At 49.6% G+C, this 21,670-nt stretch overlaps 7 protein-coding genes across 7 annotated transcripts; 2 read left to right on the plus strand and 5 right to left on the minus strand.

Annotated features, from left to right (window-relative positions):
- Positions 1–669: 669 nt before the first annotated feature.
- PEX2_031910 (VWA and PH domain-containing RING finger protein) lies at positions 670–3,831 on the minus strand (the record flags this gene model as incomplete). Its single annotated transcript, XM_016740466.1, has 2 exons — positions 670–3,524; positions 3,588–3,831. The coding sequence occupies 2 exons, from the start codon at positions 3,829–3,831 to the stop codon at positions 670–672; spliced, it is 3,099 nt and encodes a 1,032-aa protein (XP_016592968.1).
- A 4,863-nt stretch (positions 3,832–8,694) lies between these two features.
- PEX2_031920 (uncharacterized protein) lies at positions 8,695–9,372 on the minus strand (the record flags this gene model as incomplete). Its single annotated transcript, XM_016740467.1, has 1 exon — positions 8,695–9,372. The coding sequence occupies one exon, from the start codon at positions 9,370–9,372 to the stop codon at positions 8,695–8,697; it is 678 nt and encodes a 225-aa protein (XP_016592969.1).
- Positions 9,373–10,427: 1,055 nt separating this feature from the next.
- Positions 10,428–11,870, plus strand: PEX2_031930 (pyruvate dehydrogenase (acetyl-transferring) subunit E1 alpha; the record flags this gene model as incomplete). The annotated part of the gene is made up of 4 exons (XM_016740468.1): positions 10,428–10,550; positions 10,642–10,775; positions 10,840–11,294; positions 11,365–11,870. 4 exons carry the CDS (start codon positions 10,428–10,430, stop codon positions 11,868–11,870), a joined length of 1,218 nt encoding a protein of 405 aa, XP_016592970.1.
- Positions 11,871–12,285: 415 nt separating this feature from the next.
- Positions 12,286–13,779, minus strand: PEX2_031940 (uncharacterized protein; the record flags this gene model as incomplete). Its single annotated transcript, XM_016740469.1, has 1 exon — positions 12,286–13,779. The coding sequence occupies one exon, from the start codon at positions 13,777–13,779 to the stop codon at positions 12,286–12,288; it is 1,494 nt and encodes a 497-aa protein (XP_016592971.1).
- A 757-nt stretch (positions 13,780–14,536) lies between these two features.
- PEX2_031950 (mitochondrial 37S ribosomal protein uS4m) lies at positions 14,537–16,045 on the minus strand (the record flags this gene model as incomplete). The annotated part of the gene is made up of 3 exons (XM_016740470.1): positions 14,537–15,454; positions 15,516–15,947; positions 16,010–16,045. 3 exons carry the CDS (start codon positions 16,043–16,045, stop codon positions 14,537–14,539), a joined length of 1,386 nt encoding a protein of 461 aa, XP_016592972.1.
- A 1,007-nt stretch (positions 16,046–17,052) lies between these two features.
- PEX2_031960 (uncharacterized protein) lies at positions 17,053–19,311 on the minus strand (the record flags this gene model as incomplete). The annotated part of the gene is made up of 2 exons (XM_016740471.1): positions 17,053–18,831; positions 18,880–19,311. 2 exons carry the CDS (start codon positions 19,309–19,311, stop codon positions 17,053–17,055), a joined length of 2,211 nt encoding a protein of 736 aa, XP_016592973.1.
- A 413-nt stretch (positions 19,312–19,724) lies between these two features.
- On the plus strand, positions 19,725–21,227 carry cds1 (phosphatidate cytidylyltransferase; the record flags this gene model as incomplete). The annotated part of the gene is made up of 4 exons (XM_016740472.1): positions 19,725–19,877; positions 19,935–20,298; positions 20,348–21,138; positions 21,189–21,227. 4 exons carry the CDS (start codon positions 19,725–19,727, stop codon positions 21,225–21,227), a joined length of 1,347 nt encoding a protein of 448 aa, XP_016592974.1.
- Between the last annotated feature and the right edge of the window lie 443 nt (positions 21,228–21,670).

Genomic DNA, 21,670 nt, shown 5'->3' on the forward strand with positions numbered 1-21,670 from the left:
GGATTTCCAATGGTCTAGGTAAACCAGACCCTCCACGGGGAAGTTGCAAGTTGAAGGTCGATCTGACACGGCGATAAGCAGCCACTTTCCCCAATTCTTCATGACCAACCTGAGAGCAACGTCATGTCTAACCTCCAAAATCCCCACTCTACCGCCTGTGAGGATATTCTAGTTTCCTCTTCGAATTATGTCAATAAGATCTCTTACCATTTCTCTGGGAGAACAATTTGGATGAGGTGGATATGTACTAGTCCAAGGCAACTAATGGGTTCAGATAAACTTAAGGGCTGGATGTATAGAAAAAGAAGAAAAGAAAATAGTCCGGTAAATCGTCATATGTTCAAACAAGTAAAAACCGACATAACACCATCCCACCCGCGCACCATAGCCGAGACCGTCAGAGCAATTACATAGAAACAGAGATAGTATGTCCAAATACAGCGGAAACACATCAAGAACAAAGCCCCTGGTATCATGTTGCGTAGTCATGGGAACAAAGTGGTATCATAGGGATGGCAAAAGAAATCACAAAGGGGGAAAAGCAAAGGGAAAATAACACGTCGACTTGGTATGTAAAAGTCGGGAATATGGGACAAAGGGAAAGCGTTTCAAAAAATCAAAAATTAGGGGGAGAATAACACATGCTGAGTTGTAGAGAGTTGGCTTTCCCTATTCTTCTGTTAAAGCATCGTCGCCAGTCTCGCGCCAGTCTTGGGAACGCTCCGTCAACCGACGCACACCGGAGACACGCTGGGCCCAGTGGGCTTCGGATGGAGTGCGGAAGGTGTAGGCGCGTTGTGAGGAAATCACGCCAATGCTCTGTAGCACCGCCTTGCGGGAATCACGGCCGAAGACTGCCGGGTGGTTGATCCACTCCAGAGCGGACTCCAGATCTGCGTTTAGGGCAATCATCGTCTGAGCATCGACCGCGGAGGGTGTTGTGATGGTGTGGGTGTCGGATGCGGATGAGTGGGTTCCACCAAAGCTAGGAGAGGTGGCCGAGACTGGGGTGTCGCCGCGGCTGTCGGCATCACTGTCGGACCGGGAAGCACCCGGGGGCAGAGGTGGCAGGCCACCCTTGCCTAGGCCCTTGAGAATACTGCGCGTTTCGTTGAGAAGGTGCATCGCCCGATCATGCTGGCCCCGGGAAACCAGAGTGAGAGCACGGGTCAGCATGTCGGAAGTGAGTAGTTCCATGCGACGCTGCACGATCGAAGGATGGGGAGGAATTGGAGGATTCGAGGATCGATGACCCTTGGCCCGAGGGTTAGGGGGCAGCATAGTAATGGCCAGGAGTGAAGGCCGGGGGGAGTGAGTGAGATGGCCATCACGGAGCAGGTCGCCGTAGGTGAGATCAGCTTGAATCAATGGGACTTCTTCAACACTCAGCACTCGTGTCTCATCGCCATCGGAACCACCGCCGAGTGCCTCCAACCCAGAGACTAGGCTCTCCCACGGATCTTGCGGCATGTTGTCCTGCGTGGCATTGTCGGGCTGGATGACAAGTTGGACCAAGACGTCGCGCTTCTCACCGAATCGGAGATCTCCCAGTGCAGCTTCGGCATCTTTGCCAGTTGCGCGCTTTGTGGTGTGCAGAGCGCCGCTAATCTTGACAAACTTGGCGGGTGACCCTTCAGGTAGACGGAGCTTCAACTTCACGTTTTGGTGAGAGGTTGTCTGTAACGCGCCCAGGCATCCAGCAACACATTCTCGCAACATCATCCAATCCTTCACATACGAGTAAGATCCCTTGGTGCGAGTAGACAACTCGATCATAGTATCGGGCTTGTGGGTCAATCCAAGTCCAAACGAGTGGATGCTGACCTTGGCAGCTTCCGCACGCGAAACCACGAAATCAACACTTTCAGGGTCGGAGATAGAAGAGTCGCTGATCAAAAGGATAGTCGAGACGGGGTTGTTGAATTTGCGCTGCATCAGAAGATCCATGGCGACATTGGCACCTTCAACCACGTCCGCACGGAGACTCTTTTGACCAACCGGCCGGATCGATTCGAGGATCTTCGGCCATCCAGCCCAGGACTTGGTGGTCATACCAACCAGGGGCACACCTCCACCACTAGAGCCAAAAGTCACCAGACCCATCCGGTCCCGAGGGCCCAGGTTCTGCACGAGGAATTTGAGGGCATCACGCAGGAGAGTAATCTTCAAGCCTTGCATAGACGAAGATACCGGAATGACAACCACAAGATCGAGGGGAATATGAACAGAGTTGATTGCAGGGAATTCTGCGTCGGGGTTCGTGTAGTCGGGATTGGTGTAGTCTGTAATGGCGGTATTGATAGATTTTCCTGCGCCGTAAGACGAATTGATAGAAGCCTGTCGTTGGATTCCACGGTTACCACGGTAATCATCCTCCTCAGCCCCCGAGTTGTCGTAGTCATAGTCATTGTGGCGTGAAATGGCCTCTGGGTGCAAATCGATCAAAGACCGACGCCACGTATCAAGCTGATTGCGATTCTGGAAGCGAAGGTAGAAACAGGGCAGTTCGGTGACAGAAAGGTTCAGGGAGAGAATAGGTTCGTCTGGCGATACCTCAATGGACTTTAAATGCTTCTTAATCAAAATGGAGCCTTTGAGACTGCAACGAACAGGCTTGCGTCGCCCGCTCGCATCGAAATGGTGATCAGCCGATTTCTTCTCCTTGACACAGATAAGCATCTCCCCGAAGAGATAACATTCCAACTCCTGCCAGGAATCCCGATCCTTGCCCACGCGCATGTGTCCGTGGAGGCGCAACTTGCCAAACCGTTTAAATTCAAGACCGTGCCAATTGTCCACCCGGTTACGCAATTCCTCGGCCACTTCTTCCATATTCTCCGTTGGTTCATACTGGATGGATCGCGCATCCTGTCCGCCACTTCGTCCCGCGTATGGTTCATCCAGCTGCGACTGTCCCGAAGGCGTGTGTCGTAGATCATCTAGGTCAGGACGCCAATTTGCATCTGGCACTTCGACCGTAATCAGACACGTGAGGGTCTGTTGTTGACGAGATCGGTTCATAGTCGGAAACTCGCTTCGGACAGTGACTATCGGCGCGGGAATGGGATTCTTGGCCACCTTAGGGCGGGGACTAAGGTCGGACTCCATAGCTTGAACATCGTAATCATGGCGCCGCCCGCTGCTAGTATGCTGGCCTTCATTGTACTCGCCGGATGAGCCGGCCGCGCTGCCGTTCCGGGAATGGGGTTGACGAGGATTAGAGCCCACCGTCAATCGCTCTACGCGCTCACGCTGGCTGCTAGTATCACGGCTATCTCGTCGATTATAGGATGGATCTCTCGAAGGGTTGTAGGATGGCTCTTTTGAGGGGTTGTAAGATGGCTCCCTTGTCGAATTGTAAGGTGGTGCCTCTCGGGTACCCGAGGTGTAGCGACTGCCGGAATCACTCGGTGCTCGTCGACTGGAGGACTGCTCCCATGGAGTTGGAGTTGGTGTCGTCAAGCCACTGCGTACTGTAGCGGTATCATTCGACGTCACCGAGCGAACAATATTACTAATTTTCTCTGGGTAAAAAAAAAATCACATTAGCCTTCCGGGCCCCTCTAAACCCCGCACGAGGAACATACCGATATCCAAGACATTTCCACCGCGACTTGTGTCCAAGGCCAATGGCGCATTGCAGGTCGGGCAGTATTGTCCATCGCATTCCCGCAGGAATTCATAAAAACAGGCCTCGTGGGAGACATGGGAGCACGAGAGCTGCAGAACACGCTCGCCGCGTAGAGTATGTTCCAAGGGTTCATCGCAAACCGCGCATTCGCTCCCGACAAAGGTCCTCTCCCTCCGTGTGTGGGTACGATCTACCTCCATTGGGCCTGTAGTCCGTCCCGATCTTGAATGAAATGAAGTTCGTGAGCGATTTGAATGCGCAGATTGACCAACGCGTTCTGGGTAAGCAGAATTAATGGATCCAGCGAAAGTCGAGGGTGCTCTTGGCCGGGTGATATTGGTCTGGTTGGAAAGACTGCTGCTAGGCCGGTCTAACACACCTCGAGTGAAGGAACGAAAAGAACGAAGAGGTGAACGAGAGGATGATTCTGGCTGCGATTGAAATTCTGTACGTCACCGGTAACCTGGTTAGCAAGGTGGGGGCGCTTGGAGACTTGAAGCAGATTGAGGCTATTTTGCAGAAGCTGAAGGATTGAAGATGTGGATAAAAGAGAAGAAAAAAATCCCCGAAAACTCAGGGGAGGGTGGTCTGAGTCCGACTTGTCCCATGAGGCATCTAGAACAGGCCACAATAGGTCTCAGATCTAGGACATTTGGTTCAAGACTGGAAATGTCGATGTTGATATGAAGTGAGTAACACCGAACACACTTACTTTTGGACTTTTTGGAGCGACCTAGGAGACCCAGCTCAGATAGATGATGTTGAGTTGAGTCGTTCCCAGAGTTGTCCTCCGATCTAGGTGAACGTTTCCACATCGACTCAAAGGGAAACAAAGAGGTGGGGGGGTGGGAAGAAGGAAAAACCCAAGGCGAAAGGAGTCTCCAAAAAAGTAATCAAAAATATCAACAAAAAGGCTAAAATAATTAAACCCAAAATATAATTATAATTAAATTTCGGGCGTTCAAGGTGAATTAGTGTTATAGATGAGAGAGATGGAGCTGAACAGGGGGGTTAGACAAAGTATACACAGCACGTTTAAAGTGGACACTCGCTGAACTAAAATCAAAAAGAGAAAGGGCAAAACCAAAACAGAAACCCAAAAAAAAAGAAAAAGAAAATTACTTAGAAAATACTTAGAAAATCCATTAAAATCCATTAAAATAAAATAAAAGAATAATAAAAGAATAAAAGAATAAAAAAAGAATTTGGTCAGATCGGACTAGTACAATAGTTTCCACTTTGAACCATGGATATGAAAGTGGAGATCCCCTGAATTGAGATTGAGATTTTTACGGTACTTGAGTTCCCTTATTATTTGTCTTATGAACACTACTTTGTACTCTGTAGTACTTGGAAAATATTTAGCATTCTATCTACTGTCACATAGCTAGATTGTATACGAAGTACAAGGATTAAATAGTATGTATATAAATCATCAAGTGTATACAGGTGTATATACTTACCTCGGTTCTTCAATGGTCTGTCTCTCGGCGTGACACCGGATATCCGATCGGCTTTGCAATCCAGTTAAGGGATCTGATCCTGAAAATCGGAATCTTTTTATTTTACCTATGTTGTACTCCGTACTCCCGGATGGAGTCCTCCATGCATAAATTATATTATTTATTAACCTTTTGCCTTATTAAGTTCTTCTGCTTTTAGCTTGACTCTAAATACTTCTCCCTGGGTTCCCACGTGTTTTCCATGGACTCTTAACACTCAAATATTCGACCAATCCACCTGGGCACCAACCTTGGGAATTACCTACCTACTCCAGACGTCCCAACCTTGGAATCTAGACGAGTGGTGATAATAAGGTTTGCTCGTGGATTTACTTCGGATCGGATGAATCCAACTCTCCGGCGGCCGCCCACACTGATTACAAGGCAACTCACGTGATCACAGGCGGCTCATTTCTCCACCGGCCATATACCCACTCAATATTGGCTCTAAAGACCACGCTCCTGGAAACAGTGGTAAATTTCTCTGTCGATCCAAACGGCTTCCCCCCTGTCAGTTGTTCTGGCTCTGGAGAAGGATTCTGGAAGACCGACGGAGACTTATTTTTTTTGTCAGGGGAAATAATTCTGCAATGACGCAATTCCTCTTCGACATACCCAGGGTTTACCCCAGCTCCAAATTCAAGTCTCTTAACCCCTGCTATCTGTGATCGACATCCGGATCAGCAATATTTAGTCCTCCGCTTCGGACGCCCTGAACGGAGTGGCGTCTACACGCACGCCCGGAATTTTGACGATCGCTCCTCTCCCACGGACTCCCAACGGAGATTTCATACCGTAAGCAATATGGCATGTGGCAGCTCCCACAACCCAGTCAACAAGTAAAATCTTGGCCTCATTGGTCTGGCTCACCTTTGCTTAGTCTCCTGATCTCCTTTGTCACGCCTGAATTTGACACCGGCGGGTCCATTGTATTCGTCCCACTCATTAGCGCTTAAATACCTTCCCTATGTTGTAGAAATAGGAGAAGCTAACTACTCTGTAGGAGAAATTGATTTGCACATCATTGGTCACAACTCCACGCTTATGAATCATATCGTTACCCGAGTACGAATATCGCTTAGGTTGTGATCGACCTATTCCTGTCTTTTTGGGTGCAGTGTGTCTGTGCTCGCTTTGGCTAACTACTTCTCGGTTGTCTCGGAATTCTAGCTTGAAGAACCGCCAATGAGTACTCTGTATCAATTGCCAAATCTCGGACTGTCCGTGACATTGACACAACATTGGTAGATGACGATTGGCAATGTTTCCCCCTTTTGAGGTGGGGTTTTGATATTGGATCTATCGAAAACTATGTACGCCCCCTGTGCTAGCCTGCACGTCAACTGTGCGTCGGAGAATTGCCATGCAGGCTAATCGAGACTACGGGGCACAAATAACAGACAAGAGCGGAGTTGACTGGTAACAACTCCTTGCTGCTCGTCCCTGGAGCTGTCAAGTCTAGGCATATGGAGATGCCCAGTGTGGCAGCCCTACAACATACCGACCCTATTTTGCAATGGCCTAGACCGTAAAATTATAATATCCGGGTATTCTTTTTTCAATCTTCCAATACTACGGAGTACTCCGTACAAAGATCCACGTATACTATGTATTCAACTAATGCATAGATCACTCAATGATCATCGCCGTTGAAAGTTTCCAGAGCGGAGATGGTAACGTAAACACGGTTTAACTTGTTTTGGCGGGATGATCCTTTTCCTCTCGATTCCGCAGTAACAGAGCACATCAACCGGTGTTTCAGAGTGCGAACAGATCGCTTTTGAAGAATTGACTTGTTACAACGTGGTAGTGACAGAATCACAATATACCTACGATATAGCATTCTCCTACTTTGTATATACCTCCTGAGATTAAAAATGCAACCCTTTAATCCTTCGATAATTGAATGCAGCTGCGTGCATTTTTACATGCAGGCGGCTGCATGTATATGCAGGTCTTATTGGCCGGGCTGATCCCGAGACCTAATGATCTCTAGCTGCATAAAAGACTCGACAACCTTGAAAATTTTGACCAATGTCCAGTTAATCCAGTATGTTGTAGATTGCAGCTTCAGCTCCATGCCAACAAGGATATAGATCCTTTCGTGTTGACCCAGAACCGACTTTTGTCACGAGCCAATATGCCTTTTAGGACAAATCTGCGTCCAATGATATTCATAGCTCTGAAATCTACTTCGTAAGGCGGATGAGTCTCCAAGAAAGATGATCCGGTGTGCACGCGCAACCCAGGTCGGTCATGCAAGTGAATTGTTCAAATGGTTTGAGATGCTCCTTCACACACATAAACTAGGTGCCTCATGTACCCCTGAAACACCCCTGAGATGGTTCTCCTCTACCCCAAAACTCAATAAAAATCTCCAACTTAAACAGCAAGACGGAGATCCAGACCTCTTGGATTCCCTCAGCCCTAGCCACTAGGAATCTCTGCTAACCGATCGATGTCTCAGCCGAATCAATTTAGCGTTTCAGGTCCATTATTTGTAAGGCTTAAAATCGCCATTAGAATAAAAAGGCAATCTAATTTAATATAAGTCATGGATAAACGTGAGCTAATGGACGAACTCATGGAGACGTGGCGTTATTCGTCTATTCTGGTGGATTTGTTATACTGCCTGTTTTGACCTGCTAGCGGTAATGGCGCCTGGCGTTTTTCAGATCCATCACTTTGGTATTTTGGCGGGGGAATTTCGGATATATCGGTTTTACTTCGTACTTTATGTACTGGTATTTCTGACACGTATCTGCCTAGAAGTGTTGAGTCGATGCGACATGTCTGTTCTTGTCTTTGTTCAACGGCTTTGATCGTACCACTGTGATGTGTCAAGTTGGTACTTTAGATGTTTTTCGTTCTAATTGGCTCGGCTAAAAACCCCCTATCTGATGCAAGGCTTCTATTGAGGTCGTGTGATTGGCATAACGGCCCTCTTAACGGTTGATAGATGGGTGTTGTCCGATTCGTGCATAGCCAGAACTATGTTAGCCTAATGCGCTTAGTCAGGTCTGGCTTATACTTGCATGGTCAGCACGAATAGATTTTTCGTAAGCATGGATGTAAAATAGTTGAGAAAGTGTCGGCCGTTGATCCCATATAGCGGACGAGCTTGTTTAATGTTGAACTGTTGGAAACGAACTGATTCTAGCAGCACTTGATAATCGTGTCTAAGCAATTGCTTCGCGGCTTTGATATACAACGATGAAACCAATTTCGGCTTTGGATTACTAAACAAAAGACTGCAGGGCGAAGAGGACCTATGCTCTACAGTATACAATACTTGTAAATAGCATTTACAAGTGGTAATGAGATATTAACGTATTAATTGTTTCATTTAGTCCCAAGAACAAGCAGAACTCAAGGCTTGTTCGGGAATTGTAGGTGAGTAACTTCAAAGCTAGCAAGACACATCGGTACCTCGACCCCCGGCAAAAGAAATTTGGGCATGGAATCACATGTCTCAACCCATAGAAGGAAATCATCCATCGTCAGATTTGCTCACACCTCCATGAATATCCAGAGCCCAATTACTCAGTTCTTTTCCCTGCATCAAAGCATCCACAGCACTCGCTCTCGCAGCTCGTTCTCAGGCTGGCCTGTCAATTCCATCATCAGGCCAATCGACTCCTCCACTCCGATCCTGACACCGCGGACTTCTTCGACTCTGACCACATAACGCAGTGCATCATCAATAACATACTCTTCTTCCAGTCTGATCAAGCCCTGGTAGTGAGCGCTGACTCTGTGGGCGTCGATATCATGGAATTCGGAAACGTGATCAACTGAAATCGTGCCGTAGACGCGAATAGTCACTTTGACGTCGGTGAAATCCTTGAAGATATTGGCAAAGGTCGGTCCGTCGGAGGTAATGGAGTCCCAGTGGTTCAAGACAAACATGATGTCGCGGCCGTGGGTACGGCCATACATGAGCATATCAGTCAGACACTGGAACGAGTCGCAATCTGGCTCAAGGGGGGTGATCGATTTATGAATCAATGGGCAGTAGCAGTGGGAACGACCTTCGAGATTTCCGTAAGTGCGCTCAAATGTTTCCTGAAGCTCCATCAAAGCGGGACGAAGATAGTACTTCAGCTGGCCGAGGTCAACGTGTGTGGGATTGGGGGCACCACGAGCAACGAAAACAACCAGAGGCTGCGTAGCAGGTCCAATGGGAGGGCCGGTGGGAGGACCCAACGGAAGGCTTTCTCTGGCAGTGGATTCCGCCATATCGAGATTGGTTGCTGCTTGATGGTTTGTCAGATTCATGTCTTTGGATAGAGGCATGGGACAATGATACCTTGGCCACACTAGTTCAGAAGCTGATGCAGAGAAAGAGACGCAAACCAAGGGGGAAACCAACATCTTAAATAATGAGGCTCGGCGTTCGACACGAGATATCAGAACAAACTGCACTTCTATTCAGAAGGTCAATCAAGTCAACAAAGTTAATGAAGTCAATAAGCCATCCTCTTGGGGCCTTATTCGCCTAGGATTAAGCATGCTGGGGTTGTCGAGAAGGAGGTTTTGTTTTTTTAGCCTCTCAATAGGCAGGAATTCTCCTCAATAGCCCCGAAGTTGGTAACAATTACCTTTTGATGTCCGTTTAGGGGTGCGTTTTTTTTTTCCTACCTCGCAGTCAAGACAGACATACTCTGAACTTTGGGATATGTAATTATAGTTGCCTCATACTCTGTTCTATGACTACTAGTTAAAATGACCATTTACCAAGTTAGGTTGTTAGTATGCTACCCTTTTGATCCATGATATATCCCAGCGTTGTATATATATAGCGTTGTATATATTCTTCTTTACAAGACTATTGTTTGTTAAACTTGGTACCAGCCAATTCAATAATCTACATGTATTCAAGAGGCAAGTATGTATACAGGAAAACTTGAATTTGACCTTCCTGTCACCAAAGGTTGGAAGTTGCTATGATATATAGAGGCGCATTGAACCGTTGGGATCGGATCGGAGATCGAATCCGGAAAAGAGGCTCAGGTAGGCACAGCATAAACGCCAGTTGTTACTTAGGATGGACAATTTTGATAATTCCAAGGGATTCAATTGTCAAATACAAGAACATATCAGCAAATATAGCAGAATCCATAATCAATGTTCAAGAATTGAAGTAGTGCAGTCAAGCATCGGACCCGGCCTGACTTTCCTCACCGGGCGGCCCCGATCTGGAAGCTGACTAAGACGGCAAAATTGAAGAGAGTTGTTGGGACGGAAAAAGGTGCTTATCATCTTCAACGTACCATCTCCAATTCCCTCACAAAATGCTCTTCCGTGCCGCGGTCCGCCAGGCTGCGCCTTTGAGGCGTCGTGCCTTCACTCCTGTTGCCCGTCGCACTGTTACCACCGACGCCGCGTCCGCTAACGTCGAGACCCCGATCCCGCAGGTTTGTTGAGCCCTATCCGGAAGATCTGAAAAACCTCGCCCGCAGGTTTCCGGAATTTCAATTGCTGATGCTTATGCTTGCGCTTTAACAGGAGGATGAAAAGCTCTTCACTGTCCGTCTCTCCGATGAGAGCTTCGAGACTTACGAGCTCGACCCGCCCCCGTACACCCTCGAGACCTCCAAGAAGGAGCTCAAGCAGATGTACTACGACATGGTCGCGATGAGGTACGAGAACCACGATAGCGGATGTTTGGACTAGCCGCTGACTTGATTGTTTGTTCTTTTGCAGACGTATGGAGATGGCCGCCGATCGTCTGTACAAGGAGAAGAAGATCCGGGGTTTCTGCCATCTCTCCACCGGACAGGAAGCCGTCGCTGTCGGAATTGAGCACGCCATCACCCGCATGGACAAGATCATTACCGCTTACCGTTGCCACGGTTTCGCCATGATGCGTGGCGGTACCGTCAAGTCCATCATTGGTGAGCTTCTCGGCCGTCGCGAGGGTATCGCGTACGGCAAGGGTGGTTCCATGCACATGTTCGCCGAGAACTTCTACGGTGGTAACGGTATTGTCGGTGCCCAGGTGCCCGTCGGTGCCGGTCTCGCCTTCGCCCAGCAGTACAACGAGCAGCCCAACACCTCCATCGTCCTCTACGGTGACGGTGCCTCTAACCAGGGTCAGGTCTTCGAGGCCTTCAACATGGCCAAGCTCTGGAACCTCCCCGTTCTCTTCGGTTGTGAGAGTAAGTGGTTTATCCCAAATCCTTTACAGCCTCACAAAACCACAGATGTACTAACATGAGGTTCCTCTAGACAACAAGTACGGCATGGGTACCTCCGCCTCGCGCTCCTCCGCTCTGACTGAGTACTACAAGCGCGGTCAGTACATTCCCGGTCTGAAGGTCAACGGCATGGACGTCCTTGCCACCAAGGCCGCCGTCCAGTACAGCAAGAACTACGCCATCAGCGGCAACGGACCCCTCGTCCTAGAGTACGTCACCTACCGTTACGGTGGTCACTCCATGTCCGACCCCGGTACCACCTACCGTAGCCGTGAGGAGATCCAGCGTATGCGCAGCACCAACGATCCCATCGCTGGTCTCAAGCAGAAGATGCTCGAGTGGGGCGTCACCTCCGAGGAGGAGCTCAAGGGTCTCGACAAGACCGCCCGTGCCAACGTCGACGCTGAGGTCGCCGAGGCTGAGAAGATGCCCTTCCCCGAAAACACTTCCCGCAACCTCTTCGAGGACATCTACGTCCGTGGCTCCGAGCCCAAGTGGATGCGTGGTCGTACCGTCGATGAGACTTTCTACTACTAGATTGCTTCGCCCTATAGGCACTTCTGTGCATCATGGAAGAGCTCTTAATCGCTGTGTGAAGGCTCAGGAAGAGATTCCTGGGTCATTCTATCATTTATCTGTAATTTAGCCCGATGACTATTTTCTCTTATGTTTGTTTCCTTGTTTTCTGTTCTAGAGTAGAGAGCAATTGCCATCGGCTGGGTCCTTTTCAAGTTCAGTGTATGGATTTTTAGGAAGTAGTCTTGCAGTGCCTTGATCAAGGATATTAAGAAAGTAAAGAGGAGCAATGAAGATATGCGGGCACGCCGTCCTTCGCAGTCGATAATGGGTATCATATCAGAAAGAAATAGAGAAAAAAAGAGGTAAAAGTACAAGCAAGAATAGAAAGAAGCGACAAAACACACGTCATGCCCAACTCAAAGTACCATCTGCATCAAGCAGGCTCCTGTCTCAGCATTTCAAGAATCAAATCCTGAGTCCGCTGCACAGAATCCAGCTTTTCTTCCATCGCAATACGTTCGCGCTCCAGCTCACCTCGAAATTGGGCCTGCATCTCCTGCCGTAGCTCCTCCTTCATTTGCTCAATCTGAATATGAGTGAGACCCTGATGTGGCGGTGGCTGTAGCGCAGGATGTACTTGCGGGTGCTGGGATTGCCGGGGAGAGGCCAGAACTTGTGGTTCCGAGGCAGCCTGCACCAAAGCCGAGATCACGGGTGAGGCGGCACTCGTGTCTATACCTCCCCCTGATGCGGCGTCCAGATGTTTGTTGAGTTTTCCCAGGGTTTCGAGGACGGCTGAGACCATACGGCCGTCGGATTGTGGAGCTGGTGGTGTGGATATTGAGGGAAGAGGTGCGACTTGTGAGGTGAGTTGTGGGGTTGAGAACATATTCTCGAAACCCGGGGGTAGTTTCAGTGAGGTCGCCGTAGAGACGGGAGTGGAGGGTGATTCGAGGAAATGCGCGGTTGGTGCAGGACCGGTAATTGAGGGCGAGGGGGTAGGGCTGGTAGCCGGTAGGGTGGTATCACCGACGGTATTCGTGACAGGCTGGTGCATCATACCCATCATTGCGGTATTGACATCAGTCGGACTAGTGACAGATGACCCAGGCAGGTTCCGCCATGGATCCTGGTCTCCATTGTTGGAATTCTGGCGCCAGGGCTGCGGCTGCCTACGCTTCTTAATCTCATCCCGCTTTGCAATGCGCCGGTTCTCGGCTTCTTCCCACCGCTGCCAGGTCGGAAGCCAGGCATCGACGGCAGCGAGCCATTGTGGGTTCATCAATTCCTCGGCCGTTGAGCCGGGTGCGTTTGAACCACGCTGCCGCTGGTCCCCGAGAAACTTAATGCGCTGTCTCGTGACCATTTCGACTTTGCGCCGCACCGAGTGCCATGAGTATGAGCGGCCCTCATGGGTGCGCTTGAACTCGGCGGCGATGGATATCCACCACTTGCACAAATTACTGCGGCTGCCGAAGGTGTCTGCGTTTCGGTTGCAGATCTCGAAGAGCGCTACTTCTTCTTTGGTCGTGAGACGTCTATGCTGCCGCGAAGTATCGCCATCGATCTCATCATCGTCGATGTGGTTGCGCTTCCTGCCTCTGTTGGTGGTCGATCCCGACATCAGCCTCGACCCATCTCCTCCACTGGGTTGAGCTACGCCCACCGGCATCTGCACATAGTATAGATCGCTTTCAATGATGTCTCCTTCACGTGGATCACTTCCGGTTAGGTTTGCCCCTCCACGTGTCTCCTGGCTGCTCTCTGATGTGTTATCGGCCGTAGGTGGATTCCTCACTACCACGGACACGGAGTGGGAAGCTGGGCTGAACCCTGAGCGCAGGCCCGATGGCAATGTGCCGAAGGAATTTTGTGAAGGGGGGTGATACGAAGGACGGCTGTATTCGTGTGGTTGAATGCGCGTCATGAGGATAGCAGCTTGCACAGTAGTGGCTGAGTAGCCGCCGGGGGAGACCAACAGTGCAAGTTGGGTGGTCTATGAGTCCAAGAATGGTCTCCTCCTTAGGTCAAAGTAGCCATCAATGAGGTGAAAATAGTGTAGCAGACCAATGCAGAATGTCCTTGTCGATCTGTGGGGATAAAGATAAAGCTGCGATGGATTTCACCTGAGGGTTTTCTATCAGGTCCGTGCGCTAAGCAATCAGTATCACAGCTCTGGCTATACAATCTTGTAGAGTACAGGAATGAGCTTCAACTGGACAATTTGACACTCTGAATGTCTTGACTATACTTTGCGATGTGTGTTCATTGGAATTTTATGCTTTCTCGTGGGGATATTAGCATTCCAGATTGGCTGCACGTTTATATATTCGCGATGTATAAATTCGAGCCTTAACACTAGGTAATTATCCACAATTTTCAATCATCTACAAATGACTGATCAACCTACAGCTTGAAATAATAACATCAATAAGATATCCATTTACAACACATCATGGCTATGGTGGTACAGGGAACGGAGCTGACACAAAAAGCTCCAAAGACAAGCAAAACAGGAACCAACACCATGGTCAACATGATCCAGAAATATGCAGAAAGGGAGGGGGACCTAAGCGCCCACTAATACACAGATGGGAAGTTTAGGGGAGGAAAAATAGTAGAACAGTAGAGACAAACGAACAAGTGACAGGCTAGGCAGAGAAAGACAGACCAATCCGCATCCTCTACCACCGTCTCCTCAGGTACCAGCCGTAGGCCGGAGTGGCGATGGACTCGCCGAAGGGAGTGGGCACCTCGGCGGAACCGGGGCGGGCCACGGGGTGGCGCAGGTACACGGCTGCACAAATGTTCTGGTTGACCTCGAGGTAGCGCGGGATGAAGGCAAAGGCAGACATGTATTGGCGTGGCTGCCAGGGAGTGGAGTAGGCCTTGCTGGTATCCCGAGGGTTGTCGCGCATTTGAGTAAGAGCACGCTTGAGTGTGTCGAACTCTTCGTCGCTGAGCTCCGAGGCATCGACATCATTACCCAGTGTTGCCTGTGCGAAGGCTTCGGAGAGCTTGTCACTAGCTGTGGCCTGTGTATCTTTCTTGGCGGAAGCCACTTCTGTATCTTCCTTGTCGAAGGCGAAGGCGTCTGCTGGACGGGGCTTCACCTCCTTCTTTTCTGGCTTCTCGCTCCGCTTGGCCTTGAGAAGCAAGGTTAGCTGGGAGAATTGGGCCTCCAGGCTGTCTGCAAGGACGGTGCTGGACTCGGAGCGAGACAATACGCGGCGGACGGCTTTTTGGAAGCCGCGGAGCTCATAGTTGCGCTGGGGCGTGAGTGTCTCCTTGCCAGTAGAAATGAGAGACTTGGCTTGTGCTAGAAGCGCCTTGAGAGTCTCCTTGGTATCTTCCTTTTTGGTCTCATTAGTATCTTCCTTTTCGGTATCCTTGATGTCTTCCTTTGCGGTCTCCTTTGACTCCGCCTCAGCCTCTGGTGCACCTTCGGCTTCCTGTAACCTCTGTGCCTTAGCCTTTCTCCGATCCTGTCGGCCCACACGTCGCTCGAACCGAGTCTTCGGGAGACCAGTGGCGTACATGACGCGCTCTGGCTCGACCTGGAAGAGGTCTCCGGGGTTAAGGAGGTAGCTGGGGTGTTGCATCTAGTAACGCAGAAGCGAGTCAGTAAACAAGGAATCAGTGGCTGCCCACATCGCATCATACCTTTTGCCCGTTAACAGTAACCGCTCCGTGGATGACGAACTGTCTCGCCTGTCTGGCACTGCTAGCAAACAGAGCTCGGAAGATGGCGACATCCAACCGGCGCTCTAGGGGTGCAAAGGTCATGTGGGTGTAAGGTGTAGGACGTGTCTGGTAAGCGGGCTTTCCACCATCATCAAGTCCGGAGCCTCGACCGGACGATACCAGGGAACCGTCATCGGCGGCCAAGTCGGATGCATTCATGGGGATAACACTGCGGATGCGATGGTTGAACATGCGTTTCCACTGTCCCTCACGGACTTGCTCGCCGTGATAAGCACGGGAGGCAGCCTTAGCGGACCATTTCTGCTGGAAGAATGTGCGATTGGTGGTGGGTGGGCTGCGGAATCGTTGCATGTTATACAGGTTGTATTTGCTCCATGATTGGCGGATTTTCTGAACAATGCCTCGTTAGCCATTTGGAATTGGAGGAATCAAGCATAGTAGTAAAGACATACGCCTTTCGACAACGTGTTGCTAGCTCTGTTTCTCATTGTGGCGACTCGGTAGACACAGTGCTGTAGCAAATGATATGTTATCCAGTCCAAATTGGCCGAGTCTCAAAACTTCAGAGCACGTGAGCTAGGACATTGATGCCTTGAATATAAGGGACAAATTGTGTTTGTTAAGTTTGCACAATTTGCATATAATGCATAATTTTAGATCTCGTTTAATACCACTGTGATTCTCAGATTCTGCCACCGCCCTATGCGAAGGGGTATATATACTTGGCTGTCGCCCCGCGGTTCAACTCTTTTTTCTTTCTTCTTCATACTTACCTTGTTTGGGTGACCGTGATCAATAAGACGTGTTACCACAGGCTGGTCCCTGCATTGCACAGCGCGGTGGAACAGTCTGTTCAATGGCCCTCGGGTCATTGACAGGCGTATTCTTTGGCACCTCCATTCGTGGAATATTTTCTTTTCATCAAGTCTTGAGCCAGTGGCACGAGGTTGGAGAAGAGCATCATGTAGCTTCACGCTGTAGTGGTTCACATATCATGTAGAAAGCTAAGCCGTACCCAGGGTTTGTTCACTGGGATCATTCTGTCTCGTGCAATATGTCCTCACCGTTACCCCCAGTGTTCTTGAGCCCGTTGAGTGCCCTCTGGAATTCCCCCCCTAACGATAGGAATCCCCCATCAACGTACCTGACGCGTTGTGTTGTGCCCACAATGTCTCCGACCCCTGTCCCAGAAATGATTGGTCTCTAACACTCCCTTTCCTGGTCCCTTGCAGCCCTCTCTGAACCATTGAGAGATGGACTATTCCTGTGGATGTTGCCGCTCACGTTTGTTGGATGTCTCAAACCTCTTTTACTGGAGCTACGTATACTCTGAAGCCTTTCCCTCATCTCGAATGCTTTAAAGATATGAAAAAGAGATTGTTTTGGTATATGGTAAAGCAACATGCTAGTAACTCCAGAAAACACACCGCGCCATGTTAAATGCATACAAAAATCCTAGTCGTACAACGTTGAAATTTCCCCTGTCATCACTGTGTCACTCTCTCCTAGAACTTGGGAACGCCTCCGCCAATGACTCTGCTTCTTGGGGATTAGTCCATTCCTCTAGTAGCTCGTGCGCCATATCAACGGTTTCATCATCAATGCCCGCCTCCAGCACGGTCCCATCACAAAACGCCAAGCGAGTTAATACAACAAGATGTTTCTGTTTGCTGCCAGGCACACACGCCAGCTTCTCCTGCATATTGATCAACGGGCCATGTTGCCGCATGACTCCGAAAATCAGCCGCATAAGGCCATTGACCAGCGCAACACGCAGGTCTGCCTCTGGCGGGGAGGAGTAAAGTGCATCCAGCTCATCGTGCATCGACCGGAACAAACGAGCCAGTGCATTCGGGTGCAATGCAAGGATTGTACTGGCATGCTTTTGGGACGGGGCCATAGGGTTGAATGCCAGCGACTCCAGTAGCAGCAGGACCTCGAGGCGCATCGCGCAAATGTCATATGCGGTGTATGGCTCCACGCCTTCATCCGGTATCGCAGGCTCGCTCAGCATGTGTGTGAGACGGTCTACAATCCACTTTTGCACGTCCAATTGGTCCTGGTCGGAATTTCTGATCGGACCAAAAGAGTCTGCGCGAATACTTGTTGAAAGGAGGTTCATCAAAAGCACAATGTCACCTAGTGGGTGTGAAGGGTGCAGCATAACAAGAATGAATGAGATTCTGATGTTTTGCCAGAATGTCTCCATTGCACTTTTGATGTGCAATACCCCGCAGGCAATTTGGTAAAGTAGACGCATGGCTCCAGTCGAGTCGACTAGGGGCTGCAGATCTGACTGTGGTGTCTGTCGAGTGATTCGTTTATCTCGTGATGCCGGGGCGTATTTGAAGCGAGGAACTGCATTTACTTCCACAGTGTCTTGCAAGACCCCAACTAAAGGCGTAATTAGTTCAGAGAGTGCAACGTCATCTGACATCAAACTGTATTTTGTGATAGCTTCGAATCGTAGGACTGGCTCGTAGAATTTCTCGTTGATGGCGCGCTGCCATAGCGAGGCGATCGTTTGTGTATATTCCAATGCGTAACTACTCGGGTCGACACGAGCCATAACCTCCATAATGATGCTGGACATGGGTCGATGCGGCTCTGAGGGAAATGCAAGCTTGGCCATAGCTTCGAAATCGGTTTCTTGGTTAGGATGCATATGGTGACTCAAAAGTCGCATCATAAATCGCTGATTGCGACCCGCCTCTGCAGATTTGCGCTTCACCTCGTCCACTTCGGCTGGAGTATCAGTCGCATCAGGCATCATAAGCTCCATGCCAACAGGATTCAACTGTAGTGGCACAGGACCATCTTGGCTTGGTTGCCGTTTGCGCTTTCCTGGAACTGTCGGAGTGGCTCGCTTGGAACGCGCTGCAGACTTGCTGGGTGATACCATGGCGATTTCATCATCGTCAAATCCATCGCGGAAAGGAAGCACACGGGACTTTCGAGGAGTTACTGGGGCCTCCGTCTCGCGATGCTTAGATTTGTAGTTCCGAAGCTGGTAGGCTTCATCCACGAGGTCTTGTTGAAGAAATACATTCTCTGTCGCCAATACCTTGCCTTCGGACATGGCCGCCTCAACCTCTTGCTTGTGTTTCACCATTTCGTCGGCCATGGATTTCCGTAGAGCCGCTAGTTGCCGGTCATAGTCTTGTGTCATCGTTGTCTGCTTCCTCCGAATGATCGAGATTTCCCCGGTTTTCGTTTCCACTTGCATCCTCGCTTCGGCTAGCTCCTGTAACATTTGTTCTCTTTCTTGTTCCAGCTATTAAGGTTGTTAGCAGTTATACAAAGAAGCTTTCAACTAACCTACCTGCACCAGACGTGCATTGATCTCTGCGGCGGCATTCCCTTGTCCATAGTACTCGTCCAAATCCATGGCATCGTCCAGCTGCCCGTCGGCCGCAAAGCTAGGACCTGTGGCGTGTGCATGTTGGCCATGCGGAATGACATGCGGTTTATCGACATTATCGTATACCTCAGCCTCCAATTCCCCTACCTCCAGTGTATTGTAGTCGTTCATCAATCCGGTGTGTAGGCGAGGCGGTAGTCTCAGTAATCCAGAATTGTGGTTTAATGGCACTGCTTGGGCATGTGGCACAGAATTGCTGTTTATGGGGTTTGAGTGGTACTGTGAGGCTGACGCCTGGGTTGCCTGGAAGGCATTCTGTTCTAGCGCATACCATGTTCCCGGCGGCAGGGAGTCGAACTCGTCGGAGCCGTAGTCGTCGTCGTCGTCTTCCATGCCCCCGCCATGAATTGACTACCAGAGAGAGTTGAGGGAATCTAAGTTCACGGAGGGCTTTTGATCATTCTCGAGGTTGAGTGGTTCGGAGGGTTGAAGCGGAGAGATAGAGCACGGCAGTTCAAGGCACTTGGACAACTACCTTGCACATCCAATTTCAATTCCTAGTCACGAACGTAATATTTCAAGGCCAAATAATGATTGATTCAACTAATAAACTCGAATTATACACCTGGTATAAAAAATCACAAGCAAAGAAGAAAAAAAAAAGTAAACACGGGGCTGAAGCTGAAGCTGACCGCTTTCGGCACTTCACATGAGCTCATCAACTTCTAATCCGATGATCCTCTCTCGTTCTCTGCACTCTCCACTTCTGTTGCCCAGATTCTATTTCTGGCCCCCTTTTCTTCATCATGTCGAAATCTCGCCGTAATGTTAGGTTTCAACACCGGTCAAATGATGAGCGACGCCTTAGCGTGTCCTCCGACGTCAGCGACTCACCCTCAGAACCCACTAGCCCCAGCAAAAATGGCAACGGGTCCAAACCATCTACAACAACTGAAGAGGTCAGTTTCTATGAGAATGGCCTCGGAATCTAGGTCTGACATGATCTTCATTTCTAGAATCCCCCCCAGTCCGAATATGAGAAGAAGAAGCAGACCTTCATCACCCGGACGATATGGACATTTGTGATGATCGCCGGTTTCTTCGTCGCCTTGTTCTCCGGTCACATTTATATCATTGCCCTAATCACTGGCATCCAAATCATTTCGTTCAAGGAAGTCATCGCGATCGCCAGTATCCCCAATAAGGAGAAGAACTTGCGGTTCACCAAATCGTTGAATTGGTATTTCCTGGCGACCACCATGTATTTCTTGTACGGAGAGAGTGTGATATACTACTTTAAGCACATCCTGCTTGTGGACAAGGTGCTGCTTCCGTTGGCGAACCACCACCGCTTCCTCAGCTTCACACTTTACGTCATGGGTAAGTGTTTCGACCGCTCCCCTTTTACTCCGCTAATTCCAGTTGATAGGGTTCGTGTTCTTCGTCGGATCTTTGCAGAAGGGCCACTACCGATTCCAGTTCACCCAGTTTGCTTGGACCCATATGGCTTTGTATTTGATTGTTGTCCAAGCTCACTTTGTCATGAACAATATTTTCGAGGGCATGATCTGGTTCTTCCTCCCCGCTGCGCTGGTCATCACCAATGATATCTTCGCCTACGTCTGCGGTATTAGCTTTGGAAAGACACAACTTATTCAACTCTCCCCGAAGAAGACTGTCGAGGGATTCCTTGGCGCATGGGCCTGTACCGTTGCCTTTGGTTATTTCATGACCAACTTGCTGATCCGCTACAAGTACTTCATCTGTCCTGTCAACGACCTAGGGTCGAATGCTCTGACCGGTCTGGAATGTGTTCCGAACCCCGTATTCACGTCGCAACCTTACTCTCTTGAAATCTTTGGCCTGGACAAGACCTTCTGGGTGGAGCCCATTCAGTTCCACATCTTGGCCTTCGCCACTTTCGCTTCCTTGATCGCTCCATTCGGCGGATTCTTTGCTTCCGGCCTGAAGCGCACCTTCAAGATCAAGGACTTTGGCGAGTCCATTCCTGGCCACGGTGGTATCACTGACCGCATGGACTGCCAGTTTATCATGGGCTTCTTCTCTTACATGTACTACCACAGCTTCATTGCTGTCTACAAGGCCAGCGTGGGTGACATCATCGAGACCGCCATCAACGGTCTTACGGTCGACGAGCAGCTCGAGGTCGTCCGTGGCTTGGGCAAGTACTTGTACAACCAGGGCGCCGTCTCGGAATCGGTATGTTATCTTAAACCAATTACCATGATTATATAACTAACCTCTCCCAGATTCTGGAGTGCCTTGTCACCGAGCTCAAGCGTCGGTGAATATAAAATTGTCCGGCACTCAGATTGAAAACACCCAACTTTATGACACTCATCTTTCACTTTCACTTCCACCATTCGAGGACGACCTTTCAACCCCGCGCTTTACCCCTGCAACTCTCCTCCGATTGTTTCTGCTGTGCCGACTACCCCCTCTTCTTGCTTCTTGCTTCTTGCTTCATTCGGGACTTGATTTGGGTTCACCGAATATGCATGCAAGCTTTAATGTGTGCATGCATGATATGTACATACATGCGCCCTGCTCGCCTTACCCGCCTTTCAACACGGCATCAGAACCTAACAAAATGACCCGTGGTAAGGGCTCTAATGAACCGACGTGAAGACGGGAAATCTTCCACGTTGGAGGCACGGGGACGAATTTTCTTTTCTTCATTTACGGCTGCTTCCCTGTACTTTTGTTTAGTCCTCATTTTTTTATTCTCTTC

The sequence above is a fragment of the Penicillium expansum genome, assembly GCF_000769745.1.
Source record: "Penicillium expansum strain MD-8 chromosome Unknown contig88, whole genome shotgun sequence".
Classification (NCBI taxonomy): Eukaryota; Fungi; Ascomycota; class Eurotiomycetes; order Eurotiales; family Aspergillaceae; genus Penicillium; species Penicillium expansum.